Raw genomic sequence first — 27,670 nt, 5'->3', positions numbered from 1 at the left:
AGGGCACCCACAAAACATCCAAACAGAGCCCTGGTGTTTATGTGCCTCTGATCCAACTGGCCCTTCCTATTCCACGGTGAATGTTTGCAGGATTGTCAGGAGCACCGGCGCTGCATCAGTATGGGTTATTCTTGTCATAGCAATGTTGCTGTGGCAACAGGCCCATATGAGAGAGAGAGAGAGAGAGAGAGAGAGAGAGAGAGAGAGAGAGAGAGAGAGAGAGAGAGAGTTTATACCTATATTTTCAAAAATATGTTCTCATAAGCACTTGATTCCCAGAAATAATTAATGAGAAGGGAAATATAATCACAATTTTCCCTCTCGTCTTTTGCTCTTTATCTCCATTACCGTGTTTGGATTTTTTTTTCCAGGCTCAAAACTGAATTCATCTTGCGACAAACAGACAGTTATTCGCCCTGTGGTATTTTAGAGCTGTGTGGAGGCGCGCTGGCCAACAGGCTTACAGTAGGATAAGACTGACCGAGCGGCGCATCGTTTCAGAAAGCTCAGCGGCTACAGGTGTTCACAATATGGACCCGAAGATCATCATCCCAACCTGGGTGAATCCGTCCTTGGGCACCTGGCGGTTGGATCCTTTTGGTATTGATGCTGGGCAGAGGTAGGGGCCACTTGGAGACTGCAGGCTGCATTCACACATTAGAAACAATGAGCTTTCTCCATAGCCGTGCATGAGCGAAGGTGCACCGGGCGCGCTGCGTGTGGAGCGGGGAACGGCGTGGCGATGCGCCTCCGTGCAATCTCTGCTCTTTTACCCACGAGATAATCAGCAGCGAAGCTCTATCAGTCATGTTTTTGTTGCGTTTTGCTGTAAACTTTTGGGGATTCTATTAAGTTAACTTGCAGAGCATCGATAGAGGCATCTACACCTATCAGCGTGCGCACCTGGCGAATTTGATAAGCGCGCGCAAAAATGTTTGGATCCACATAATTGCTGGAGTGTTTCTTTACACCTGCTATGATCCGCGGTTTGTCAGACAAGATGTACAAGCTGTAGGTTATACCACAGTGGGTGTAAGACAGACTTTGATGTGGAGTCAAAAAAAAGATGATTTCTCACACAGTCACGGCCACATTCTTGTGCTGTCCTTTAGCCTTTTTTGCTTTACAGATTTTTCTGTAGCCTTGGTGATACGGACCAAACCTGGAATAAAGAGACGCAATACTGTTACATCTTACTGCGCTTGCTGTGGTGTAATTTATAGTTTGAAGAGTCAGTCAGTGGTCACTCTGTCTACCCTCTGCTTACAGGACTGATGCGTGGAGACCTGGCGGTGCCATGGTCCGATCAGACCCCAAGCATCCTTCCACCCCCACCCACACATAACGCACACACACTCCCGGTCAGCCTGTTTGAGTCATTCAATTGAATTCAACTAGACTGTGCAGGTGGGCCGTTTTATAAAATCTTACAGTGCTCTCAGTGTGTTACAGGCCTACTCAGGCTACTCAGTGTTAAGCACTACCAGCCACTTGGAGCCTAATTGTGTCCAGTGGAGGTCTTTGCGCTGCGCTCATGTTTGCTATTAAGTGTCTAAGTGTTGCACGATGTTACACAAGTCTGTTAACACAGGATAGGTCAGAGCAAACTGCCTCTTTGTGCAAAATGTGTCTCTTTTCTCCCCCACAGCCCCACATAATATTTAAATTTTTACACATAGTAATATTGAATGACATGTTTGAGAGCAACCCAATAATGTTCTGTATTATAACAGGAAGGGAAGACATTTCACACAGTCTGGTGGACAGCAAGGTTGAATTGCAGTTATCAGCTCACTTAAACACTGATAACTGTGGCCTATAAACGCTAATGTATATGAACCTTTCAAGGTTTTGCTTTGTTGTATGTCAGTGTGTCAGTGCTTGACCGCACAAATGAGATATGTCCTAAGAAAGTATATTAATAGAAATTTTCAATGGTTATTCTTGTTTTCATTAAATAAATATTTTGCTCCGTGTTTTGGTACCTTTATCACAACAAGACAATTCAGGGTGCTGGGAGTGCAAATAAAAAAAAAAAAAAAAAAAACACACACACACACACACACACATACACATTGAATCATTATCAGGGAACCCAGACAGACTAGATAAAAAATATATAAAAAAAAAAAATATAGCCTATGGGAGAATATTTTTGTCCATGAAAAGCCAAAAATGAGTGCAGTCGAGGTTGAAGTTTGTTCTCACAAGAGGAGCCTCTAAGTGCAGTGATAGTGCTCTGAGCGTCGCCAAATAACACACATGGCTTGACGATGCACACATAAGGCACGGCATTATAAGTCAATTTACAGACATTTTTATACTTTGACTAGATTTTTACTTTATGGCGGCCGTGCCGATATTGTATCTAGGCTACCTCATCAATTTCCAGTCCCTTTTATGCTGCTGTGAAATCTTTGCAGTTGGCAGTAGACTTGCGGTCCCGGTTGCTTCAGTGCTCAGTGGCCCGGGCGGCTCTATTGGCCCAGTCCGTTCTTGAGGGGGCGGAGTCAGAGTCTGGTATAAAGTGTATACCCACCTCTGGACAAGGGGGATTTGCCATATACCCACTTAACAATAGCCACAGCTGCGTATCAGTTACTGATGTAGTGATGCGCATACACTGGAATAGGCCTACTAAATATAGGCTTGCTGCATATGTACCATACATTTACCGTATATTTACGCCTACCTCCTCAAAATGAATTAAATAAATTAAACCAGAGATAGGCCGCATATCAGTGTCTGACTAGCGGAGGAGGGCTGCAGACGGTGAAATCCTGTTACACTCCTCTGCTAATTGATTCTTTACTGGTGTGTGTTCTGCTCTCCTGTCTCTTTTTAATGACAACCGATCAGGACAGAGCAATTCAAAGCGCACCAGGCTCAGAATGTGCTGAGTGTTTTGTGTGCTTGTGTGTCTGTGTGTGTGTGTGTCTCAGCAGCTTTGTCTAAGTCCTGCTGCTGCAATTAAGCTGCTGACCAGCTCCACAGGATGACTCACATTTGATTACACCTACACTATGTGGACAAAGGTATTGGGCCACTCCTGGTAATCACTGAATTCAGGTGTTTCATTCAGTCTCATTGCCACAGGTGTATAACATCAAGCTGCTAGCCATGCAGTCTGCCATTACATACATTGACAAATACTTTACTAAAACGAATAAATCATGAATTACAATTACAAAGACTATTTAATGTAATGCACACAATCAGCTGCATTAATGTTGTTATACATGTCAAGTAATGGGTTTTCCAACATGAATTAAGCACGAACAGTAACATTAGCCTATCTCAGATGAGTTTGCATTAAAAGCACTGTAAACAACTGCATTAACTAATGTTTTATATGTTTGTCTTGCCAATGTTTTGTCTAAACTGAAGCCACAACTTTCCATGTACTATATAAACATACACTATATGGATAAAAGTACTGTGCCACCCCTCTTAATCATTGGATTCAGGTGTGTCATTCAGTCCTGTTGCCACAGGTGTATACAATCAAGCAGCTAGCCATGCAGTCTGCCTTTACAAACATTTGTGAGAGAATGGCTCGTTCTAAAGAGCTCACTGAATTCCAGTGTGGTGCTGTAATAGTAATGTAATAGGATGCCACCGCTGCAAAAAGTTAGTTTATGAAATTTCTTCCCTCCAGATATTCCACGCGTTCTGTGGAGTGACCAATCACGCTCCTCTATCTGGTGGTCTGATGGATGAGTCTGGGTTTGATTTTATACACCTGTGGCAATCCGACTGAATGAAACACCTGAATTCAATGATTAAGAGATGTGGCCCAATACTTTTATCCACACAGTGTACCTCCACTCCCTGTTCCACAGCTGAGCTTCCTACCTTATTTTATTCCAGAAACAAAGCATGGGCTCTTGCTAGGCAGATCAAAGACCCTTGTCAATGGCTTGCCTTTAGACAATTGAGGAATAAGTGCACTGCTGCTGTCAGAGAAGCCCAAACTGACTATTATCTGCACTCTTTCACTAATCCCACTCATAACCCAAATTCTGGGAAATGGTCATGTCTACCTCTAACAATTCTAGCGCTCGTCTACCAGCCTCCATTATTAATGGCCTTATTCAGATTAATGATAGTCATGAAATCTGCGCTCATTTTGTTGCATCTTGTCAGTTATTTGACAGTCTTAATGTTGGTCCCATCAGTTGTGTGAAAGAACATATGCCATCCTTTTTTAATACCAGCACTGAAGTAATCCACTCATTGAGCTCATGTCCTGTTTACAGTAGCATGGTAGCTGATGCCTTATGCAATATTGATGCATGAAAAGCAACAGGTGAATATGTAAGTGAATATGTGACTCATATTCTCAATCTTAGCATTACCTTTGGCATCATTACTACAGTTCAGAATACTGCCTATGTTCTTCCCCTCCATTAAGTTGGTAGCAATTCTGAATTAAATAATGACTGACTGTACAATCTCAAAAAACTATCTTGGCTTGGAAAAATACCCGAGTCACTTGTTAATGAACCACTGACATCAATTTAAACCACTTATTCTAAGCGTAGCAATATTTCTGCTACTTCTTTAGATATTAACAATATAGTCTCAGATTTGGATAACAAAAAACAATGTGCTGCTCTCTGTATTGATTTAATTTCGGCCTTTGGGTTTTGACAAAGGTACCTGCCAGTGGTGTCTGAATATCTCTCTAATAGGCCGCAGTGTGTCAAAATAGGTAAAATTCAGTCTTTTTTTGTTGTTTATATAAACAATATTACTGCTCCATTACATTGTAATTTCTACGTTTCTGCAGATGACGCAGTCCTTTATGTCCTGTCCATATTCTCTTCATGCCAGCACTCTAAATCTATCATTCAGCCTCCTTCAAAAACACCTCCATAATTTGAAGCTGGTCCTAAACTGTGAAAAGACAAAGTGGATTTGTTTTCAAATGCAAGAAATATTGACTATGAAAGTGTTGAAATTCGTTGTGCTGATAACATTCTAATAGAGAGAGAGTGCGACATAAATATCTACGCATTTGGGTCGATGAAAACCTTTCTTTTAAAGTCCATATTGACACGTTGTTATCGAAGCTGAGACCGAAAATGGACTTTTTTTTTTTTTTTTTTTTTTTTAAATAAATCCTTGCCTTGCCTTCCATTATTTATGAGAAAGAGAATTGTAGAGGCAGTTTTCCTCTGTGTACTGGACTACGGGGATGTTATTTATGGGCGGGCAGCCAGTTCCACTCTCAAACCTTTACATGCAGTATACCACTCTGCATTAAGATTCATCAATGGAGGTCGTTAGGAGATACACCATTGCCTGCTCTGTCAGTGAGGAGGACTCAGCATTTGTTCTTATTTATTTATAATGCTATTTTACAAAAGCTCCCTCCTACCTCTCAGCTCAGCTTTACCTCATTAACACTCTTTAATCACTAATCTTATTGATTGGAACTGTCATTGCTTTTAATTTTTTAAATTGTTCTTCTTCTTGTTTAATTGATGTATTTATTTGTCTCATTGTCAACTCCTTCACCTTTACTTTTCACATTGTTAATTTTACCTTGTTTTTAATTGATACATCCGTGTATTCTTCTTTTATTGCTATTTGATTTAAGTTGTGACTGCATCTATTGTATGTGCTTCAGCACTATTGAAAATGACAATTCTCTGTCAATGTTTTTTCTAAGGTTTTAAATAAATTAGATGATGATGGTGCCCTTGTATGTGGAGCTAGTGCCTAATATTGTTGCCTTGTGTGTCAAACACCACTTTGAAAACTCCTCGAAAATAGGATTTTCTGTTTCCAGTCCCTTTAAAGGACTCTTACTTTCCCAGAGTCATGTGTCTCCTGTGCCTGATCTCCATAAAAAAATCTGACATGACGCCATATCAGACCTCTTCAGCTCGTACTTGTGCGCTCTATAGGAGCTGGTCAAGTGTGGTTATGTGCACTATTATGTGTCTGCGTTTGTGTGTGTGTCAGTACCTGTATGTGTGTGTGTGAGAGAGAGAGAGGAGACAGAACAGAGCAGTCTGTAGGTCCTTCATGCCAGCTTGCCACAGTGTGCAAAACAACTGTAATGAGAGGCTTTCAGTTTAAGTGCTTACCTCCCAAACCCACCTCTGCCCCACTGCAGTCCAGATCAATTCTGAGAGCTGCTGTCAGAGCCCATCGCAGAGGCTTTCACTTTCTCTGCTCCCTGACATATCTGAAGGATTTTCTCCAATCACGGTGCAGTTTTACCATTATGCAGGCCTGAAATAGCTGCGTGCGCTGGATGTGTTTATGTCTACAACTACCCACACTGCTTCTCTCTCTCCACTGTGCCCCTGTCAGCCTGTTCTCAGACTCTCCCCATCACTGTTATTCTTGCTCTCTGTGTATCTGTCACTCTCTCCTTTCTCTCCCTCCATCTGTCGTCAGTCGCTCTTGAAAGCATACTGCCGAGCACACACACACACACACACGCACGCACACCCAAAACGCACACACAGTGGCAAGTTTGTACCATATACTTTCTTTATGTAGGGATGTTGCCAAGCTGCCTACGAGTCAGCTGGTTGGACTTTTTGGGTATCAGTGTGCTTCTCCACGTTGCCAGTAGCGTCCAGGGCAGGGCAATTGTAATCACTTATTAGGAGGAAAATATTATATTCTCATGTTCTCTCTCTTTTTCTGTCTAGGTTTCACTCTTCCTCATCCGCTGGTACCCAACACACACACACACACAGGGGTAGCACAATTTATCTAAAAATTGTATTTTAGAGTCATTGTGTAATTTCCAAATTGCAGGAGTAATGTTTAAATCCGAGGAAAGTTGTTTCAGCCAGCCTGCTGAAAACATGGTGTTTTGTGTTGTGGTGCATCCCTAGCCAGCAAATCAAAGTGCAAAGATGAAAGGAAAATTTTAATTAATCAAATGTAGAGAGAGTAATTTTCTGCCATTAGCATCTCTTTCCCTCCATTTTTCATTTAACAGAAACATCTGCACTCACTTGTGTTCACAGTTTAAGCCGAATTGTCATTGTACAGGCAAAAAGCTGAAAAATTGTATAATTGTATTACTGCTTTATTTTAGGACTGTATCTTGAAGGCATAACACACACACACACACACATACAAACACTTAAATAAGATACTACTTTGTAAAGCCTTTGAAATGTGAAATCCTAGTTGTTTTGAGTCCTCACGCTGCTCCTCTTTGGCTCTTTATAGCTGCATGTTCTATATATGTGATGTGAAGGAGGTTCAGAGACACGCAATTATCTCCCTCCCCACAGGCTGATGATAAAACAACAGCAAAACAACATACGTTTGTGCTCAGCTGTGTCCACTCTGCTGCCTCGGCGAGTGCTTAGAAAAAAACAAGCGGATGCCTCCCACGTGTTTGGGTGTCTCCCTTCTGTTTGTGGTGCTGATTATTGTGCGATAATTACTCTCTTCCTCTCTCCTTTGTTAGGGTGCAGGTCGAGTTTTATGTGAATGAAAACACCTTTAAGGAGCGCCTGAAGCTTTTCTTCATCAAAAACCAAAGATCAAGTAAGTCGTGTAGGGTTGTTCTTTCACGTCTGAATTGGCTGATCCTCAGGTTCAGTGGAACAACTGAGTAAAAGCAACTCTTGCCTGTTGGAGGCCCATCCATTGTGAAAGAGCTGATTCTCACAGGATTCCCGCTAGCTGTGTATTGTACATATGTTTGCACACGTATGCAAACACACACACACACACACAGATGTAGTCAATGCAGGAGTCCTTCTTTTACATATGTGATGCACCGCTGTCATGTTGCTCAAGCCAGAGGAAGATTTCTCTGGGAATATCAGTTCTCCTCTGTCCTTCAGGCCTGAGGATTCGAGTGTTCAACTTCTCCCTGAAGCTGCTGACCTGCCTGCTGTACATCATCAGAGTGATGACAGACAACCCGGGACAGGGAGCGGGCACCAGCCACAGCCCGGGACAGTCAGCCGGGGCCAGCGGCAAATGGTTTGTGCACACTGAGAGCAGTGTCCAAGTCTGAAGTCTGATGAGCGACTTTGACAAAAGTTTTTTTTAAGTACGTGTTGTACTGCAAAAAATCTCCATCTTAACGAGTCATGTAGTCTCATTATCAGTCTTTAAAGTTCCTTTAAAGTTAAAATACCTGCCAGGGGAATGAGATAATCCCACTTGCTTCTAGTGCAGTTGCACTTGTCTCACAATATTTTTTTATGTAAAGAAGTAGAAATATGTTGAAACAAGGCAGATCAGCCTACACACTTGATTCAAGAGAATTCTGGAAACATGTTGATCAGCCTAACCCATGACTCGTTAAGATGGAGATTTTTTGAGCTTCTTATAACAAAGCAAGATTATAAACACTGAATATGAGAGTATATGATTTGTTACATTTTTTGCAGTGTAGGTATTAGGTATTTGGTACATGCCATTAATTGAGCCTAACAAAAATAGATTGAATTGAATTGAATTGAATTGAATTGAACTGAATTGAATTGAATTGAAATGAGTTGCGGTCTGTCCATGGGGGTGGGGACTGGGGAGAGTTAAGAATTAGAAGTTTTGAGTCATGACATAGGACAGCAATGGTGATGATGATGAGGGTGATGTTGATGCTGATGACAATGTTGTTGTGAACCAGGGTATTTTTAGCCATTGAACGTTAACAGTGAATGTTAACAGTGTCTGACGTACTTGATCGTTGCTCCAGCAGTGATTTCTCTGCATTCACTCAGCCACGGTGCACCACCAGAGGAAGAAAATTACGATAAAAAGATATTTTCTCACTTACCGATCCTCTTGAGTACGTACCAGAGGTGGATAGATGCAGGTTGCCGGTGGTCTTTTGCAGTAAATAGTTTCCAACAAAACTCTTTGTGAGCTGTGGATTATGGTAGTTATCCATGTCATTCTTTGTGGTAGTGGCTGTTGAGATTTTCAGATGTAATTTGTTTTTAAGACTTTAAGACAGGGAGGCTTGCAACAGACCGGAAGCCTTCCCAAATGACATAAAAACTATCTGACAACATAGATTTTGCCACAGCAACTAGATACTAACACAGCCACCAAGGAGCTAAATAACTAGATATGTCTGTGACGTGCTGTCAGAAAAATCTCAGGTCCACATCCAAACATCCATTTGAACATTTATTTTCTCCTTGCAAAAATAAAGGGAAAACTTTTGTGTTAGTAATAAGTCTATTCATTCCATTACAGTGAAGCAAAGTGATGAGGCAAAGCAAAGTAGTCAACAAAAAATGTACTCTCCCTGCTGACCCCCTCTCCCTGCTGCCACACTGCTGAACAGTGAATAAATTGAAAAGCCACCACTACTGAAAGCAGCCGTGTGATGTGCCGACTGCCGTAGGTGACAATATGTACATTTAATAGGACGTGGCATGTGGCTCCTACAGATTGCACTAGGGATATGTGGGAAAAAAAATATGTTTTTAGTATTTTAGGTCTTCCTCTAGAAGAGCAAACTACATTATCTCTGTGTAATTTAGACTTGCATGAGTGCTACGCAGCATACGCAGCTGCTGTGTGCTGTATATCAGGGTTCGAGGGCTTTCCGCGTCTCTCAACACATGCATTCTCGTCTAATCGCCGTCTTCTCAAACCCCCTCATCACTCTCTCATCCACTTCTTCCTTCGTAGTGTTGACTGCCAGTGGAACGGATCAGCGCAGGACAGCGAGATTAAATGGTGAGTAGAAGGTGTGATGACTCTTAACGGGAGGAAATACTTGAGAAAAGATTATATAGCCCCCAGTGGGAGACGTGTTGTGTGCTTGTGCCGTTACGTGGTTCGATCTCTTTCCAAATTTCTTTCACACCTCTTGTCGCTTGACCTGGAATGAAAACGATATTGGATGAGGTTGATATGATGAATCGGTGCATCTATTAAGACAACATTTTTTATACCATATCTGATTAGGACTTATCTTAAGGACTGGGTTTTCCTCTTGCTGATGGTGTTTAAGGCAGTTGTAATTAATTTCTTCTCGACATCGAGGGCATGTACCTCTTAGTTTTTTTTTTACTACCACCTGTAGCTGCAGTGTACAGTCCTTGTTGTTCGGTGTTTGAGGCTGAGCGGCCTTTTGTGTGCTCTCTGTGCCAGGGAGCTGATCTTCTGGGTGGACAGGAAAGTTCCAGTTTGGGCCATTCAGGTGAGTGAGAAGATTATAAACCGCGTCTTACGGTTCCTCAGTGTCATCCAAAACAACTTAAATAAATTTGCGTAAAATGATGATATTTGTTTTACACAGCTAAAAAAAAAAAAAAGCTTGGGGTCCGATAGACTCTAATGAAACACCAATGGGTGCCAAATGTGCACAGGACATTGAAAACATATCATCATGTTAATTTTAATGTTTGCCCACTTCCTATTGAATTAGGAAAAGTCATGAAATATGAACCAGAATAATGTTAATCTTGTATTTTCGAGGCATAATTGTCCCCAAAGATAACAGCAGGGTTAAGACATAAATCTAAAAATAAAACCACATGACAATCTGCATAAATATGAAAGCACTGTGGGTTTTTATTGAAGCACAGACTTCGCAAAGTCATTAGGTCTTCTTGATTTAATCTTTATTATACTGTCCAACTTTTTTCCGCTTGTTTTTATTTCCTCAGGTGATTGTGGCCCTCATCAGTTTCCTGGAGGCCATGTTGTTGATGTATCTAAGTTACAAGGTGAGGATGCACGCTCGCACACACACACACACACACGTCAGCCTCGGTAATATATTCTGTGCAATTAGTCACGTACAGTCTGTGAGCCTGTCAATCTATAAGTGGCATAATTAGCACAAGTCATTTGTCAAACACACATTAAGGATGTAGATAAGATGGTAATTGCAGGGTTGGGTTGAGTTGAAGGATTAAGTGGTCACAGTCCTGTTGAAAGTGCCAGGCTACATTGGAGAGGTGTATCTGTGGTGACTCACACTCTATTTGTCTGCTAACAGGTAGCACTGTGTGCGTGTGCGTGCGTGGGTGTGTGTGTGTGTGTGTGTGTGTGTGTGCGTGTGCGTGTGCGTGCGCCTGTGTGTGTGTTAAATTTTAGGGAAACATATGGGAACAGATATTCCAGGTGTCCTTTCTTCTGGAGATGATCAACACAGTCCCCTTTATTATCACGGTAAAACTTCCATCATCTCAACATTGCGAAACACTCTCTAGACCTGTATTGTTCTCAATATATAATCAACTAAGGCAAAACTCAAAAATGTCAGCACTCATTATCTCTTTATCTTCAGTGTATATAATATTAATATCACCTTGATTTACACTTGAAAATCATTGAAGACTAAGAAAAATGACATAAAAAATGACAGAAGTAATAAAAGATACAAGGTAAAGGAGATCCTTTAAGAAGTATGTCAGTATAGATAATTAAAATGATTAAAAGATACAAGATACAGACAACAGTTCAGGTAAAACAGGTGCAAACAGAGGAACTAAAGCAACTAAAAGCAGATTTTCCGAGCTCAGCACAGACATGAGGAACTTGGATCGAGTCTGAAATGCTCTAAATGACCAGTTCAGCATGGATGTGATATAAGATGGCAGCTTCCCAATAAGGGCCTTTATAAATAAACAAATACATATGTCTATCCCATCTCTCAGACAGAGAGGACCATCCAGGATTTTCATAAAGGACGTGTAGCCTAACCAGAAGCCATAAAAAAAAGCATTTAGAGTCAGCCCCAGCGACACAGCCCCAAGAAAGCAAATGAAATATTTTCTTGACAGCCTCTGATTCATTTCATAAATCTTAAGAGCAGAGAACAGGCTCTATCTCGGCACCACAGTAGGTTTTGGGAGTTTGAGTGTCATGATTGCGGTTACTAAGTGTTCAAAAGCGAGACACCGAAGGTAAGTGTTTCTCCTAGGCGTGGGAAGTTTTTTAGTGCCCGGCTGACACTGTCGGAGAAAGGAAACATGCTTTGCAGAGCGGTGGGTTGAACTGATCCACTTTCTCCTCAGATCTTCTGGCCCCCGATAAGGAACATTTTCATCCCCGTGTTTCTCAACTGCTGGCTGGCAAAGTGTGCGCTGGAGAACATGATAGTGAGTCAAAAGCATCATTATCCTTGTTTGTTCAGATTTTGTGTACTTTTTGTTATTATATGATGGTAGGGTGGGTAGGGTTCAAAAATATAAATGAACGGGTAATCAGAGGGGAGAAACATAGATTTATGTAATGGGATAGAATGAATTTTTAATTTATGCCCAATACGGCGCCATGAGGTCACTATTAATGATGAAATAGTTATTGGTGCTCATGTCGTGGTGTCTTTAATGACCTTTTTAACAATAAATATTTTATTGACAGATTAGAGAAAACATTTGATGGACTATATGTTTAAACCATGTGGTGTTGTAGTGTCAAATGTAACTGTGACTTTTTTTTCTTATTGCACAGAACGACGTCCACAGAGCCATCCAGAGGACCAACTCAGCCATGTTCAACCAGGTCCTCATTCTCATCTGCACCCTGCTCTGCCTCGTCTTCACGGGGTGAGGCTGCACACACTCACACCTTCACACACTCTTAGCACACATTACTTCGCTGTTTGAAAGTCAGGCTGTCCTTATTCAGTGTGGATGAAGATGGATCCGTCCCTACACAAGGGAAAAAGAGTACAAGAAATGTTTCAGCTCTGGTTCCACATTTGTTTGTACAGTTGTGCTTTACCTAACCTGTCCTGTGCAGCACCTGCGGCATCCAGCACCTGGAGCGAGCGGGGAAAAACCTCTCCCTCTTCAATTCCTTCTACTTCTGTATTGTCACCTTCTCCACCGTCGGCTTTGGAGACGTCACTCCCCGCATTTGGCCGTCCCAGCTGCTGGTAGTCATCATGATCTGTGTGGCTCTGGTGGTGCTGCCTCTCCAGGTAGGAAGATACTGAAAATAATGAGCTGCTGCTCAGTACGTGGACATATTCTCTGTCCAGAGTAGAGTTTAGGTCACCACTTATTTTTTTGGACTGTCTGGTGTTGAAAAGATCTTATTATCAACTGCATCAGCTGAGTTTCATAATTGAGTCAGTGCTGATGGTTAACTTAAAATTAACCTGTCTGATATTCAACTTTGTATCAATATATTATGAGGAGTTGTTTCTATCAGTTAGGGTTAGGCTCACATTGATACTAATTTACAAAGTTGTGTGAATTGTTTTGAAAAATGTATAATGCACTTCATGTTTTATTAATGTGTAAGTGACATAATTGTTAGGTAAGCTCTTACAAGCTACTTTTGGTAACTTTTGATTGTGGAATACTCATAATTCCACACACACTGTGCTCCCTGGGATTGGTGGACAATTATGAAGTAATGAAGTACATTTACTTGAAGACTGAGTGCATTTTTCAAGTATCTGTACTTTACTTGAGTACTTGTTTTTTTTTTTTTTTGGAAACTACTTTCATACCACTACTTTTCATTATAATGTACTTTTAACTCCACTCCATTTCTATGAAAGTTGACATTAATTTTAAGCATAGCTTTAATATCAGCTGTTGATTTTTTTCTAAAATGTGATTGGCCAAAGTTGTGAGTGTTCTCCTGTGTGTTCTCCAACCACGGTGCCCGCTCTCAACTGGGTTTGATGTAAAAGCAGAAATACATCATCAAGCTCTCTGAAACAAGCCCAAGCAAGACATCCACTTTAAAACAAAACAAGGCACCAACAACCAACCTGATGGTGTTAATTGCATTTGTGTAGCAGTGTGGTTCTTCAAGCAAGAAGTAAATGCACTCTGACAACAACACAGCAATGCGTTGATATTAAAAAGAAAATGTCCTTATGAATGCTTAAGTATTTTTTAAAGCACATACTCAAGTAAAAATTTGACTGAGCACCGTTCACTTGTAGTGGAGTGAAATTTGATGCACACCACTGCTCCCCTGCGGTTTTATTTTTAATAGTATTGAAATAGAATAGACAGCAATACAAATACAATAGATAAGATTTCGGCCTCAGTTTGTGTTCATCTGGTCTTCTGAACTTTTGAATGTTGCAGTCGCTTTTTTGGATCTTCTGGTTCACTCAGCTCGTTATGTGTTAGTTTGAGGAACTGATCTACTTGTGGATGGAGAGACAGAAGTCAGGGGGGAACTACAGCCGCCACCGGGCCCAGACAGAGAAACATGTGGTGCTGTGTGTCAGCGCTCTCAAAATCGACTTGCTCATGGATTTCCTCAATGAATTCTATGCCCATCCAAGGCTGCAGGTACAACTTCCACATACTGCAAACACACTGCACAAGTACACAGATGCACATTCATGCATTTATATCATATGATAAAACTCACACACACACTTCACACACATGCTCACAGTAGGAATAGCGTGTTTCTCTCCGCATGTTCAGTCCCACTGTTCTCCCATTGCTCACGATTTTCTCCCATATTTTGATCGCATTTCAAAAGCTGCCCATTTCTAATATTTGTTAGAAATGGTAGCACAAAAAATTCTTGGCCCTGTACCACAATTCCTCTTTCTGAACTGTCAACAAAATACATTGCACCAAAAATTCTGTCTCCACGGTTACCCTATTGGCCGTTCTCACATCCAGTTACTTCCATCTTCACTGAAAACACCACAGACTAGACAGCTTCTGTTTTGGCTGGGACTCAGTAAGAGAATCTCATATTCCGACAAATATATATTTTTTTCTGCCAGAAGCCTGTTTCGTTTAGACAAAACAGCGTCATGTTTAAGGTCTTGGTGAGCTACAGAGCAGCAGCATGAGATCCAGATGGGCCTGTAAATTAGCAAAAAAACAACTTTGCTTAGCAGTTGCTCCCACTTGGTACACGCGTAGTATGGGAAGATTTTAATTATTGACAAAAGCAGGCATGTATGAGATGGAAACTTTGGTACTGATCTGCTACATGGTTCTTTAATGCCACAATAGACGTTGACGTGCTTGTTGTGTAATCTGTAAGGATTACTACGTGGTGATCCTGTGCCCCAGTGAAATGGACCTCCAGGTGCGCAGAGTGCTGCAAATCCCACTCTGGTCACAAAGGGTCATCTACCTGCAGGGATCTGTTCTCAAAGACCAGGACCTGATGAGAGCCAAGTAAGTGGATGAGCCTGTGACCACCGGGCTCACACAAGGGGAAGCGTTAGCAGTTATGACAGGGAGTGGTCTTAAGTACGAGATACATCAAAGCTGGAGATAAGGCTCATTGATTTCTGTTCATTTGTCTTGCGAGTGGAGTATCTTGGGTGATAATTCAGCCACCAAAGGTCAAATTACAGGTCCAAATTTCAAACTCTGAAAGGCCTTGTCTGCTACACTGCCCAATGCAGCAGTTAAATCCATCTGACATGAAGCTTTCTACACAGATTCAGCCATCCTGACAAATTACATTGGTTGGCCTAACGGAGGTGCCAAAATTAAAGGTCGAACATTTTAACTCGTGTGTGATAACTCGTAACTCTAACATCACTGGTCTGATCAGAGGGATAGTACATCTTGTAAGCAACTGGCTGGCTGCCTGCGTCATTTGTGGGGGCGACTTGTTTTAAACTGCATCACGGTGTGTGTCCTGATGGTCCAGGCAAATAAAGATGGTGACTTCCCAACTGTGCAGCGTGCACCCACAGCATCTCTGCAGCGTTTTCACAGCTCAGAACGTCCATAGTGGATGTTAACATTTTGACACTTTGCACTGCAGGATGCATAGAAGTAATAATAATAACAGAATGTACTATTTATATGCTATACACCATTTATATGCTCCCACTAATTTGTTTACCACCCATAGGGTGTCATGACATTTCAAGCGTGTGCTCTTCTTCAGACATGCAATTAGAACAAAGACTCTCCCTCACGTACCAATTATCCCTCTATTGCATGGCCTGCCCATATGGCAACTATTACTCTTTTTTTTTTTTTTTTTTTTTTTTACTGAAAGGCAGTAATATAAAATCCATTATTTACTGTTCTGTTTAATTTTTTACTTTAATCAATCTCATCACATGAACAGAAATTAGATTTCATGGCACTTTCCACGATTATGCATTGTTTCCATATAACAATTTGCATTTACAACTACCCCGCTTTAAAAAAAAAAATCGAATTCTCCAAATATTGAGTAATGAAAACCCTTTTTTTCATGTTTAAGTTCACGCATGAGTGGATTAGAGCACATCACCTGCTAGTCACCCCATCTCAGCAGGTTGCCCCTATCTTGGAGAACAAGCTTCTCAGAGATATTGTGTGACCTCGCTGATCTGAGTTCCCTCAGACGACATGATAATTTCATGAAAACCCGTTTTGGCTCAGACTGAACAAAGGAATGGGCCTTTTTCTCTGAGGAGAGTTAACTTGCTGTGGTCTCATTTTTTTTCTAATATTATGGATGAGTCATTTAAGTTTTGTGATTAAAACTTTTTGGCAAATCTCAGCACTGATGTGGAGAGGATTTAAACACCACTGAAGTGTTTGATGTGGCAGGATGGTCCTATCGCTGTCCCTCTGATTCTTTTGATTGCTATTGACACTCAGTAAGGAACATCTTACCCCAAAATAAGTGCTGCTTTTGTGGAAACCGGGTACATAACTTGATTATATACATTTGCCTGAGGTTTGTGAGAGCGGAGACAAGTCGAGGAGTGGGTGTGTGCTGAGCTAACATCATTCCTCTGGCACTGGTTCAGAACCTCCCACACACTCTTTTGCGTTCTCCACTCAACTGATTGTTTTTATGCTATGCAAATACAGAGTCCCACACTCCCTGCACATATACAGAGTATTTCAGGGACATCTTTGTCCGTCTGGCAGGTAAAGTGAATGTGTTCAATGAATGTAGTTCTTTTCTCTTCTGACCGGTCAAATGTGATGCCTGTTGATTCCTGATTGGCTGATAGGAATTGATTGCTGTATTAGGATTGGGCTTGTTGTCATTCTGTTTTTCTGTATTTGTTCACAAGCTTGTCTTTCACCTCTGCAGGATGGACGACGCGGAGGCCTGCTTCATTCTGAGCAGTCGCAATGAAGTGGATCGCATGGCTGCAGTAAGAACAACTATCAATTACGACCACTGTAATTTAGCATTTAGCTGTTGTTAATTCAGCTCTTTACTTAATTAATTCAGCAAGTCAGTTGTTGCGCTATTATTTTGGTCAATCAGACAGATATATTTAGTAATTGGTAACAGAAGGCTGATGATCTTTGGATTTTTTTCTGTGCAGGACCACCAGACCATCCTGAGAGCCTGGGCAGTGAAGGACTTTGCTCCCAATTGTCCTCTATATGTCCAGATACTCAAACCGGAAAATAAGTTCCATGTTAAATTTGCGGGTGAGACTTTCAGTGAAATATCATATTTAAATAGTAACTCCTGTGAAATTAGTTTTCTGTCTAAAATGCACCTTATCCGAGCATCGTCACATGTTATAATTTGATTTCAGCACCACGGACAGCTCCGCCGATCGACTCACATTTTCTCCTCCATCCTTTCAGATCATGTTGTGTGTGAGGAGGAGTTCAAGTACGCCATGTTGGCTCTCAACTGTGTGTGTCCTGCCACCTCCACCTTGGTCACCCTCCTGGTCCACACCTCCCGTGGACAGTCAGTAATCCTTCAACCCCAGGGGCTTCCTCAGTTTCCTTAGTTTTCTTTAGCGGGATCACAGAGTTAAAATTTCTTGGTCTCTCTGAATAGACGCTTGTATGCCTGTTCAATTTATAGATAGACTCAATAGAAGTGGCAGAGAGATGTGAATAAGCCCACATAAAGTCCAGGGACTTATTTCAGTGCCGATCACACCAGGAAGGAAAGAGAGTGCATTCGAAAACAACAGCGAGCAGGAGGCACCTAAATGGAAATTTGATTTTTTTTTTTCTTTTTTCTTTTCTTTTTTTTCTTTTTTTTTTTTTTGGAGAATGTGTTCTTTCTACAACAGTGTGAAAAGCTCTCCAGTCGAAAATGATTTTTCACAGCATGAAAACAGGTCACTTTTTACTGCTGATGACAATAGCAGAGGGAAACCACATTAAGAGGGAAATCAATGGGCCATTGCACTTAGTCTGTTGCTGAAACTTCCAACTTTGTGCAATTTTGCTTGACAAAAGCTAGCTTTAGGATTGCACATAGTTATTATAACCAAAAAGGTGCATAAGTGTTGAACGGTCTGCATTTGTGTGTGTGTGTGTGTGTGTGTGTGCGAGTGAATGCTGGATGTGTATGTAAGGCATTAAGCTCATCAAGATTCTCGTTTTAGAAGACACCTTGCGAGTTGCTGATGATGACAGGAATCTTATTGCCTTTTATTGTTTTACAGTGAGTTATGTAACCCACAGGGACCGAGAGAGGATTTATAAGCCATCTTGTGTGATCAATAAGAAGAAAAAAATTAGCAAGCATGTAATTTGTTACTTTAAGGTTGTTCGGGGCCTCTCCTGTAGCCCATAACTTTCAGTCAGGGGGCTGGAGCATTAAAGTATAATTAGAGGAAGTCATTACAGAGGGACATATTAGCGCTAAGCAGACTGGCTGACAGATGGATCAAGTTGTCTTTCTCCATGGGAGAAAACAGGAAACCCCAAAGATCTTAGTCTGGAGCGATGGGGGGGAGAGACGCAGGAGATTTTGGAGCTTGCAAATGATGATACCTCCTAAGATTTGATTGTTATTGATACTGTTTGATGTGTTTTGTTTCACTGACAAGGGAAGACGATGACTCAGTTCATCATGTGTGCCAGCACGTGTAGAGATAATGCAGGATACAAAGAAAAAATGATTGGCTAATTTTTTTTTTATACTGCTTTCAGAGGAATTGGTGCCGCTCATGATCAGTTGTCTTTTTGAAATGATTTTCGTGGCATTAATGCAGAGAGGGACAGCAGTCTCCGGAGCAGTGGCAGAGGATGTACGGATGTTGCTCCGGCAACGAGGTCTACCACATCCGAGTGTGTGACAGCAAGTTCTTCGGAGAGTATAATGGCAAAAGCTTCACGTACGCCTCCTTTCACGCTCACAAGAAGTGAGTTGACATGTAAGCTAAAGCATCTCCTCGGATGCTGACAACAAGTTGAAAACATTGCTAAACATTTATCGAAACACTTAAAATGTCATGATTCCTGTCTGTCTGATCCGGTGACACCAAGTGCAGTCAAATTTTTTTTTAAAAATCTCAGCAGTGAGCTATTATTCTTTCTTGTCTTGTCTCATCTGTAGTGTGCTTTTCATTTAACAAAACAAGATAAATACATGTCTAAAACAGCAAACTCTAAGGTTTTGATTTCAGGTGTGTGAATATACAGAAACCCTTTTTTGCACCATCTAAGTTTGACCAAACAAACAAACAAGCAAATCCTATCAGATTCTGGCCTGTGGAGCCTTGATTGAAGTGTATTCAGTTTCATACACTCTTGATATGATGAGAAGGTGCTTTCGCGCTCCGTCTTGAACTAAGAGGTGTGTGATGTCCAGGTACGGTGTGTGTCTGATCGGTATAAAGAGGGAGGACAACAAAAACATCCTGCTCAATCCCGGCCCCCGCCACATTATGGCCGCTACAGACACCTGCTACTACATCAACATCACCAAGGAGGAGAACTCTGCCTTCATCTTCAACCAGGAGGAGAGGAAGGGGCGCGCTGGAGGGGGGCTCTACGATGGACCCTCGCAACTTCCTGTGCACAGCATCATCGCGAGCATGGGTAAGAAGGAAAGTGGAGTGCAGTACAGTGTATTACAGGGGAGCTGTTGGGGAGTTTCCTCATCTGTGACTTGAAACTCAGAGTAAACATATTTTACAGGCACCGTTGCCATGGATCTCCAGAACACAAGCCCACCTGACAGCTCAGGCGGGAAGCTGGTCCCGCCCACCGTGAACGGAACAGGAGGCCGTCGCCCGAGCATCGCCCCGGTTCAGGAAATCGCCGACTCTTCCTCCATCTTGCCATGTGACCTCCTTGGCGACCAATCAGAGGATGACACCGCCTTCTCAGACGAGAAAGGCCACTCTTCTACTGAGTGAGGCTTCTCTGTGTGTGCTTGTGTGTGTGTGTGTGTGCATGTGTGTACAGCATGCTGCTTTTCTTTAATTTAATGAAAAGCAATTTTCTTATTTAATAAATCATATAAACCCAAGTAAATACCACAGAATTTCATAAAGCAATATGCTTTGCAGCTCATTGCGTCCTCATTTCCATGGTAACATGTATACAATGTCCAAATAATGGTGTAATTATAGTGATTATTTGTGATCATAGTGAATATAGTGATTTCAGAGAAGGCACAACAGGCATGCCGGGATAAAAATCCGTTAGAATAAATTATTGCTTTTTTTAAATTACTCTTTCATAATAATGTGTAATCAGTTGCTGCCGTTTAGTATGTGGCTAGCATTCATCAACACAATGCACTCTCCCACTGTTTGATTTGCATCTTAATTCCATCCATATTTTGTTTCTCAGAGGAATATGTCATTAACTGAGCTCTGATTTCTGTTCCATGAAGTCTTTAAGTTGAAACAGAGCGGCATTTAAATCATTTTGGGGGGAAAATGATGTTCTTTTTTTTATGATAATGAACTAGTCTGTCGTAATTTTCAGATTTTTTTTTTTTGTCATTATTATGAGATCTGTGTTCCTACCTGGCTCGTTTCCACAGCCAGGAAAGAGCTGAGACAGAGAGGGGGAATATTAGGGACCATAACGTCAGATAAATATGGTGTGCAAGCCTTTGCGATAATTTATATGTCAGCGTACGCAGGTTAAAGCCAGATCTAACTTCTAAGAATGGGCAGAATGTGATCAAATTCTCTTTTTATGGGTAATATTCTGGCATCAGCATTTTGCACAAGTTCTATATTTTTAGTAATGCAGTTTGGTTCGCCAGAGAGCATGACATTACAGTAATCAGGTACGAGGGTTTCAGCGTTGACCATGTTCAACAAAGACCATATTTTTATAATGTTGCGAAGGTGGAAATATGCCATCCTTGCTTGCTCTGGGAGATATCGGTCATATTAGTGGTCCAGAATGATTTAACATGATATCACAAATGTGCACACAAGGTCACGGCAGAGTCAACATAACATACGGCCGTCAAAATGCCAGTAATTGTAAGTGCTTCATTTATTGGGACATTCATTCTAAGCCAGAATCCCTTTCAGCCTTTCACCAATGACAATAAAGCTGATAACACACTGGACCTTGTAAAGCTTTTCTCATTATAACTACAAAAAAAAAAAAAAAAAAAAAAAAACCCTAATTACACAATTAGAAGAAAATCTGACTGTGTGGTGACTGCAATGATCAATCTGTAGTTTGTTATGCCCTAATCTATTTTTTTTTTTTTTTTTTTTTTTTTAAATTCATTGTCAGGTACATCAAGGGTTACCCCCCTAATTCTCCCTACATTGGGAGCTCTCCCACGTTGTGCCATCTTTTGGCTGAGAAAGCCCCTTTCTGTTGCCTCCGGCTGGACCAGGTAAGCATTCGTCGCCCCTCCCTCTCTCCCACTTGTCCCTCTGTCCCTCCCCTCATTAAAATCTCAATATTTGCCATCCTATGCAGGGCTGCAAACACAACAGTTTTGAAGATGCCAAGGCATATGGTTTTAAGAACAAGCTCATCATTGTGTCTGCTGAGACAGCAGGAAACGGCCTTTATAACTTCGTAGTGCCTCTCAGAGCCTATTACAGACCCAGGAAGGAGCTCAACCCCATTGTCTTGCTGCTGGACAACCCGTGAGTTAGACTCCTCCCTCCAAACGTATATACACACACACACACACACACACACAGAAACATACACTTCTATTGCTGCTCATGTACACACAGTCCCTTTCCTTCTCCAATACTCTCTTTCAGCATTCCCCACTGGGAAATATTGTACTTGCTAAAAGCTCTCACAGTCTTGCTTTTAGGACAAGGTTGCGGAGGTGGGACCCCATTGTCAGCCCCGGCGTTAGGTTATTGGCGCTGCTCACAGTGACGGTGTGTTTTGAGTGACAAAGAAAATAAAAGCTCTGTGCTCCGTAGCTCCAGACAGTAACCATAGCAACTTGGTTTGCCTTGAACCTGAATTATATATATTGCTGCGAGGGGAGAAAAAGATGGAGAGAAAGATTTCTTTGGAGAACACCGAGCACGCTTTCATCAGCAGCCCTGATGTGTCCCTTTTCAGCCCCCACATGCATGCTCTCAGGTCTCTCAAAGAAATACGCACATAACAATAAACCCTCTCTCTCTCTCTCTCTGTTTTTCTCACTGTCGCACACACAAACGTGCGCACCCACACACACGGACACATGCAATTCAAGCACTTACGCCAGCCTTGGGCCTCTGCTCAGCGGGACTGTGCTGATGCATGAAGCAGCGTGGTGCAGTGGTGGTGGCTGAGGACAGGCGCTAATAAAGAAACTCAATCTGTTTGACTGTGTTGAGCACCAGGTGGACTCATTCCTCCGCCATGCAAACACACAAGATAGGGAGCCCACCTACCCAGAGATTCCTGAGCCCCCGGCACTCGCTGTCACACACTGACTCCTGCATCCTGACCAAGGGACACACACACACACACACACTAAGTGGCTATGACATAATCAGCAAAATAAGTTTTCAGTGGCTTCATTGTGTGCTTAGCTGGGGATAGTTGTAATTTTGACTTAAATAATAACTTATAGCGCTTGGTTTTATCCATTGTGTCAGATGCAAGTGCTTTTTTTTTTTTTTTTTTTTTTTTTTTTAAATTCCACTTACTGTTGCATTCCTGATTTGTGTGTTTAAAATGCATTTCCTGCAGACCAGATAACCACTTCCTGGAAGCCATCTGCTGTTTCCCTATGGTCTACTATATGGCCGGGACTATAGACAAGTAAGGCTTTGATCGAACTTTCTGCTCTTCCGAGTCCGCTGACGTGAAATGATTTCCTCTTAGTCTGCAGTTTAATCGGATGCATGTTCCAGACAAATGTGTTTAAACTGCTGTTATTCTCATTGATTGTGTGTGTGTGTGTTTGTGCTGTGTGTGTGTGTGTGTGTGTGTAGTCTGGACAGCCTGCTGCAGTGTGGCATTATCTACGCCGATAACTTGGTTGTTGTGGATAAAGAGAGCACGATGAGCGCCGAGGAAGATTACATGGCAGATGCAAAAACGATAGTGAATGTACAGACGATGTTCAGGTAACAAATGGCTTCGTATCAGGTTTTTAGTAATAATATTTTTACTATCCCCTATTTTTCATACCCAGAGCTTTCATTTTATGACTGTGGTTTATCGTGAGGTAGCATTGCCAGAATGATTAAATCATCTCGGGAATAAGATTTTGTGATTTTGTCTCATCTTGTCATCTCTATTTCCTCAACATTATTCCGTCCTCACTGCCCACTTGCTGTAAGCCAGCACTCTCCCCTCTCACTTTAGGTTGTTTCCCAGTCTCAGTATCATCACGGAGCTCACCCACCCATCCAACATGAGGTTCATGCAGTTCAGGGCTAAGGACTGCTACTCGCTGGCTCTCTCCAAGCTGGAGAAGGTGAGGCATACCAGAGAAATCACAAGAGGGCTGATAGTAAATTATGCTGTGCGCTGAGCTGACATCATAATATTCTCCATCTGGCTTTCTGGACTTCTGCAGCGAGCGACATGCTTTGCCAGTAAAGGACATTTGAGGCGGGTTGACCGTTACCGTGCCTTGTTTTCCTCCACAGAAAGAACGTGACAAAGGCTCTAACTTAGCCTTCATGTTCCGCCTACCCTTCGCTGCAGGCAGAGTGTTCAGTATCAGCATGCTGGACACCCTGCTCTACCAGGTGGGTACCTGCCTTACAGCCAAGCACTTACAGCCTCAGATGGCTCTCTTCACTGCCAGATGTAAGTGTGCATATTTCAGCAAGCAGAGTAACAGTATCACCTGAAGTGACTGAGCAGCGCTGGCATGATGTGGCAAAACTGCCCTCTTGTGTTCACTCATGAATAGAACCACCACTAACAAGAAAAAGAAGAAGAAGAATTATGATAATGATAATAAACTTTATTTGTATAGCATCTTTAATATAAGAAATGCAGCTCAAAGTGCTTTCTTTACAATACAGAAATTACATAATTCACATGCAAATAGACTTAGACTGAACATAAAAACAGGGATAGGATGCCATAAGTAATGTAACATTAGATGGAAAATGAGTGCGCTTTCCTTTAATACTGTATCCTCATTTATCAACAGTGAGGAATGAGATTAAAAATTCTTTTAAAGTATTGTCCCACTTTAAAATATAGTTACAAGATGGAATACGTAGAGTGCATAAAATCCAAACATTAAAAAAAAAAAAAAATCCTACAATTCTTCAATACACTCTGTTTTTTTAGCTGATTAAATTAACAATAGTATGGGAGTGTATAATAAAAATGCCTCATGTGTCATGTATTTTGCTGTTTCTATGTCCATGTCAGTCGTTTGTGAAGGACTACATGATCCTTATTGCCAGGCTGTTGCTGGGACTGGACACCACTCCAGGATCAGGATACCTCTGTGCTGTGAGTCAGCTTCTTGGGTGTGAGAAATGATCTGAAGCAATGCCACACTCTGGCACCAGCGTGCATGTAACCGTGCCTCTGTTCTTGCAGATGAAAGTAGCTGAGGAAGATTTATGGATCAGGACTTACGGCAGACTTTTCCAGAAGCTCTGCTCCTCTAGTGCCGAAATTCCTATTGGGATCTACCGGACAGAATCACACATTTTCTCCACTTCTGAGGTAAGAGTCACAGCCCTCGTCTGTGCAGCACCGTATGTTTTTATAGAATCACAATAATGAAAAGCACCCTGGCCTCAACGCTAACCTCCTGCCTCCCTAGTCTCAGGCGTCAGTCAGTGTGGACGAGTGCGACGACACCAAGGAGAAGGGGGAGGAGGCCCGGAGCAATGACCAGTCGGATCACCCCCTGCTGAGGAAGAAGAGCATGCAGTGGGCACGTCGTCTCAGCAAGAAGAGCGTGAGGTGGCAGGGGGTGAGCCGGGAGTCAAGCAAGGACCACTCCCAGCGCATGGCTCAGCAGCGGCTCAGCCTCTACCGACGCTCCGAGAGGGAGGAGCTGTCCGAGCTGGTCCGGAACCGCATGAAGCATCTGGGCCTCCCCACCTCAGGATACGGTGAGGATGGCAAGTATTTCCCTGCCCTTACTGAGCACAGAGCAACGGCTAATGAAGCTGTACCTTCCTCGGTCTCTTGTTGTGGCCCGTTGCTCTGTGCCTTTTCCTTTCACATGCCTGTCTCTGTCTGTCTTCACTGTTTTAACGTTGCACCTCTGTTTGTCCTTCTGTGCAGAGGACGTGGCTAACCTGACAGCCAGTGATGTCATGAACAGAGTCAACTTGGGCTACTTACAAGGCAAGTTTTTCAAACATGATCCAGCAGCCTGCAGACACTGAGGACTGTAATATTGCACTGTGATCAGTGGTGGACAGCAAAGTACATTTACTGTAGTTAAGCACATTTTCAAGTATCTGTCCTTTTTTTTTTTTGGAATCATATGGCTTTTACCGCACTACATTTCAAAGTCAAATGTACTTTCGACTCCACAGCATTTCTATGAAGGTTGTCATTACCCATGCCTTTTAAGCATCGCTTTGAAGTCAGCTGTTTGATTTTTTTTTTTTCTTTTCTAAAAATGCGATTGGCCACACAGCTTTGGACATAAAGCAGAAATACATCACTCAGCACTGTGAACCAAGCGTAGGCAAGACATCGGCTTTCAAAATAAAACGCATCCGTTCCATTTTGTTAGCAAAGTGCAAACAAGTAACCCAGTGGTGGTAAGTAAATTTGTGTCAGAGTGGTTCAGTGCATTGATGAGGTGGTTTCAAAGCATTAGGAGGTTCTGTAAATGCATTGTGAGGTCAAAACAGCACTACATTGATATAAAAACTAAAATTTACTCTTGAATACTGAAGTACTTTGTAGTAATTTGACTGAGCAACTTTCACTTGCAGCGGAGTAAAATTTGACCAGGAGTGTCTATACTTTGTCCACCACTGAATGTGATACAGATGTGACGGCTCTCTCTTAGATGACTGTGATGTTCCTGTTTCAGATGAGCAGAATGATCACCAAAACACTCTGTCCTACGTCCTGATTAACCCCTCTCCTGACACCAGACTGGAGCTCAATGACATTGTGTATGGACCACCCCTTTTTATTGCCTACCCTCTCTGTGTGTACACGTGTGTTTAGTATAAACTGTAAATAGATTATTGGATCACATCATGAACATTGTTGCCCATGTATTATCATGTAAACATTGTCACACTGCAAACAAAATCTGAATCTTAAATCCTTTAGTCTCATATGATTTAGTTGTCATCCAACTGATAATCCTTGCGTACACATGCATGGAGAACAGTTGATGCAGTGCAACAGTTTGATCGCCAAAACAGTTTTAGTGACAGTAAATGCTAAACGGGCATTCACATACAGTTACACACTGGTTTCTAGATGTATTTGTGTGTCCCTGTGTGTATGCACTGCAAAAACTCAAAATCTTACCAAGAATATTTGTCTTCTTTCAAGTCAAAATGTCTTAATTCTTGTCAAAATATCACATTATACTAAAAATAAGACATGATCACCTAAAAAATAACTTGTTTTTAGACCATTTTCACTTGTTTCAAGCTAATTTTCTCTTGTTTCAAGTGAATTTTCACTTGTTCCACTGGCAAATTTTGCCAATGAAACAAGCAAATTTGAAACAATGAAAATTGTCTAAAAACAAGTTACTTCTGAGGTGATCGTGTCTTATTTTGTAATGAGATATTTTGACTAGAAATAAGACATTTTGACTTGAAATAAGACAAATATTCTTGGTAGGATTTTGAGTTTTTGCAGTGTGTCCTCCTCTTCATCTGCCTGTGCTGTCCTTGCCAGGTACTTGATTCGATCGGACCCCTTGGCCCACGTCCCTGAAAACCCGCCTGTCCACAGCAGCAGCCTGAGAGGGAGACACGAGTCGATCGCAGACACCAGAGAGGACACTCAGCTCTGATGCTGTGCCAGCCTGCGCTGCTGCACCCCGGCTCCCAGTGACTCCCTTTCACGAGGGTGTGCTTGTCTCCACGCAGGCCCAATGTGGAAGAGGACGATTTGTGCTACCGTGTTCGAGCATTTTTGGTCTACTTCTGTACTATAAGAGTGCCTACTGTTTGATAGATGACATTTGATGACATCTGTGACATTTTCATCCTCTCGCCATAGATGCTGTATGTAAAAATAGTGTATTCATTTTTTTTAAAGCTCTCATATGAGCAGTCAGGGACATTCCTGTTAACAAATTAATGCAGCTACCTAATAGGACCTTCAGGCAGGTCCATTATACCTGGAGTCTTGCCGTTGGCTCCATTTCTGTATGTGGGCTAAGCTGATTCACCAACTAAAAGACTCAGTATTACAGGACTAGCCATATATATGCCATTAATCACAGTTACAGGCTTAAAGGGTTTCACAACGCCCACTATTAGAAACAGTACATGAAAATGACACCATCCCAGAGGTTGGCAGGTCCTCATGTCAACATTTTTGGCCTGAAATTCTGTACTGTATGGTTTATTTGGGCGTGGAGGCTGAGCTGGTGGATCAGATGGTTTGAGATGTAGAGGCAGCAGCTCTGACGTGTTTATCTAAATGGAATCCAGTTCTGTTGCAATGGG

General features: G+C 42.0%; 1 protein-coding gene across 1 annotated transcript; it reads left to right on the top strand.

Annotated features, from left to right (window-relative positions):
• Positions 1-484: 484 nt before the first annotated feature.
• Positions 485-27,670, top strand: kcnt1a (potassium sodium-activated channel subfamily T member 1a). The gene is made up of 30 exons (XM_030066003.1): positions 485-619; positions 7,451-7,530; positions 7,833-7,974; positions 9,643-9,690; positions 10,108-10,156; positions 10,626-10,685; positions 11,059-11,133; positions 11,982-12,065; positions 12,421-12,515; positions 12,712-12,892; positions 14,067-14,231; positions 14,950-15,086; positions 16,966-17,029; positions 17,207-17,315; positions 17,478-17,586; positions 18,851-19,000; positions 19,450-19,679; positions 19,779-19,995; positions 21,351-21,456; positions 21,543-21,715; positions 22,773-22,844; positions 23,018-23,152; positions 23,394-23,505; positions 23,681-23,782; positions 24,423-24,506; positions 24,597-24,725; positions 24,826-25,120; positions 25,296-25,358; positions 26,062-26,146; positions 26,892-27,670. The coding sequence occupies exons 1-30, from the start codon at positions 531-533 to the stop codon at positions 27,007-27,009; spliced, it is 3,558 nt and encodes a 1,185-aa protein (XP_029921863.1). The 5' UTR covers positions 485-530; the 3' UTR covers positions 27,010-27,670.

Source organism: Myripristis murdjan, chromosome 12 (assembly GCF_902150065.1).
Source record: "Myripristis murdjan chromosome 12, fMyrMur1.1, whole genome shotgun sequence".
Lineage (NCBI taxonomy): Eukaryota > Metazoa > Chordata > Actinopteri > Holocentriformes > Holocentridae > Myripristis > Myripristis murdjan.
The sequence above is the reverse complement of the archived record's forward strand: the minus strand, read 5'-3'. Positions and strand labels throughout refer to the sequence as shown.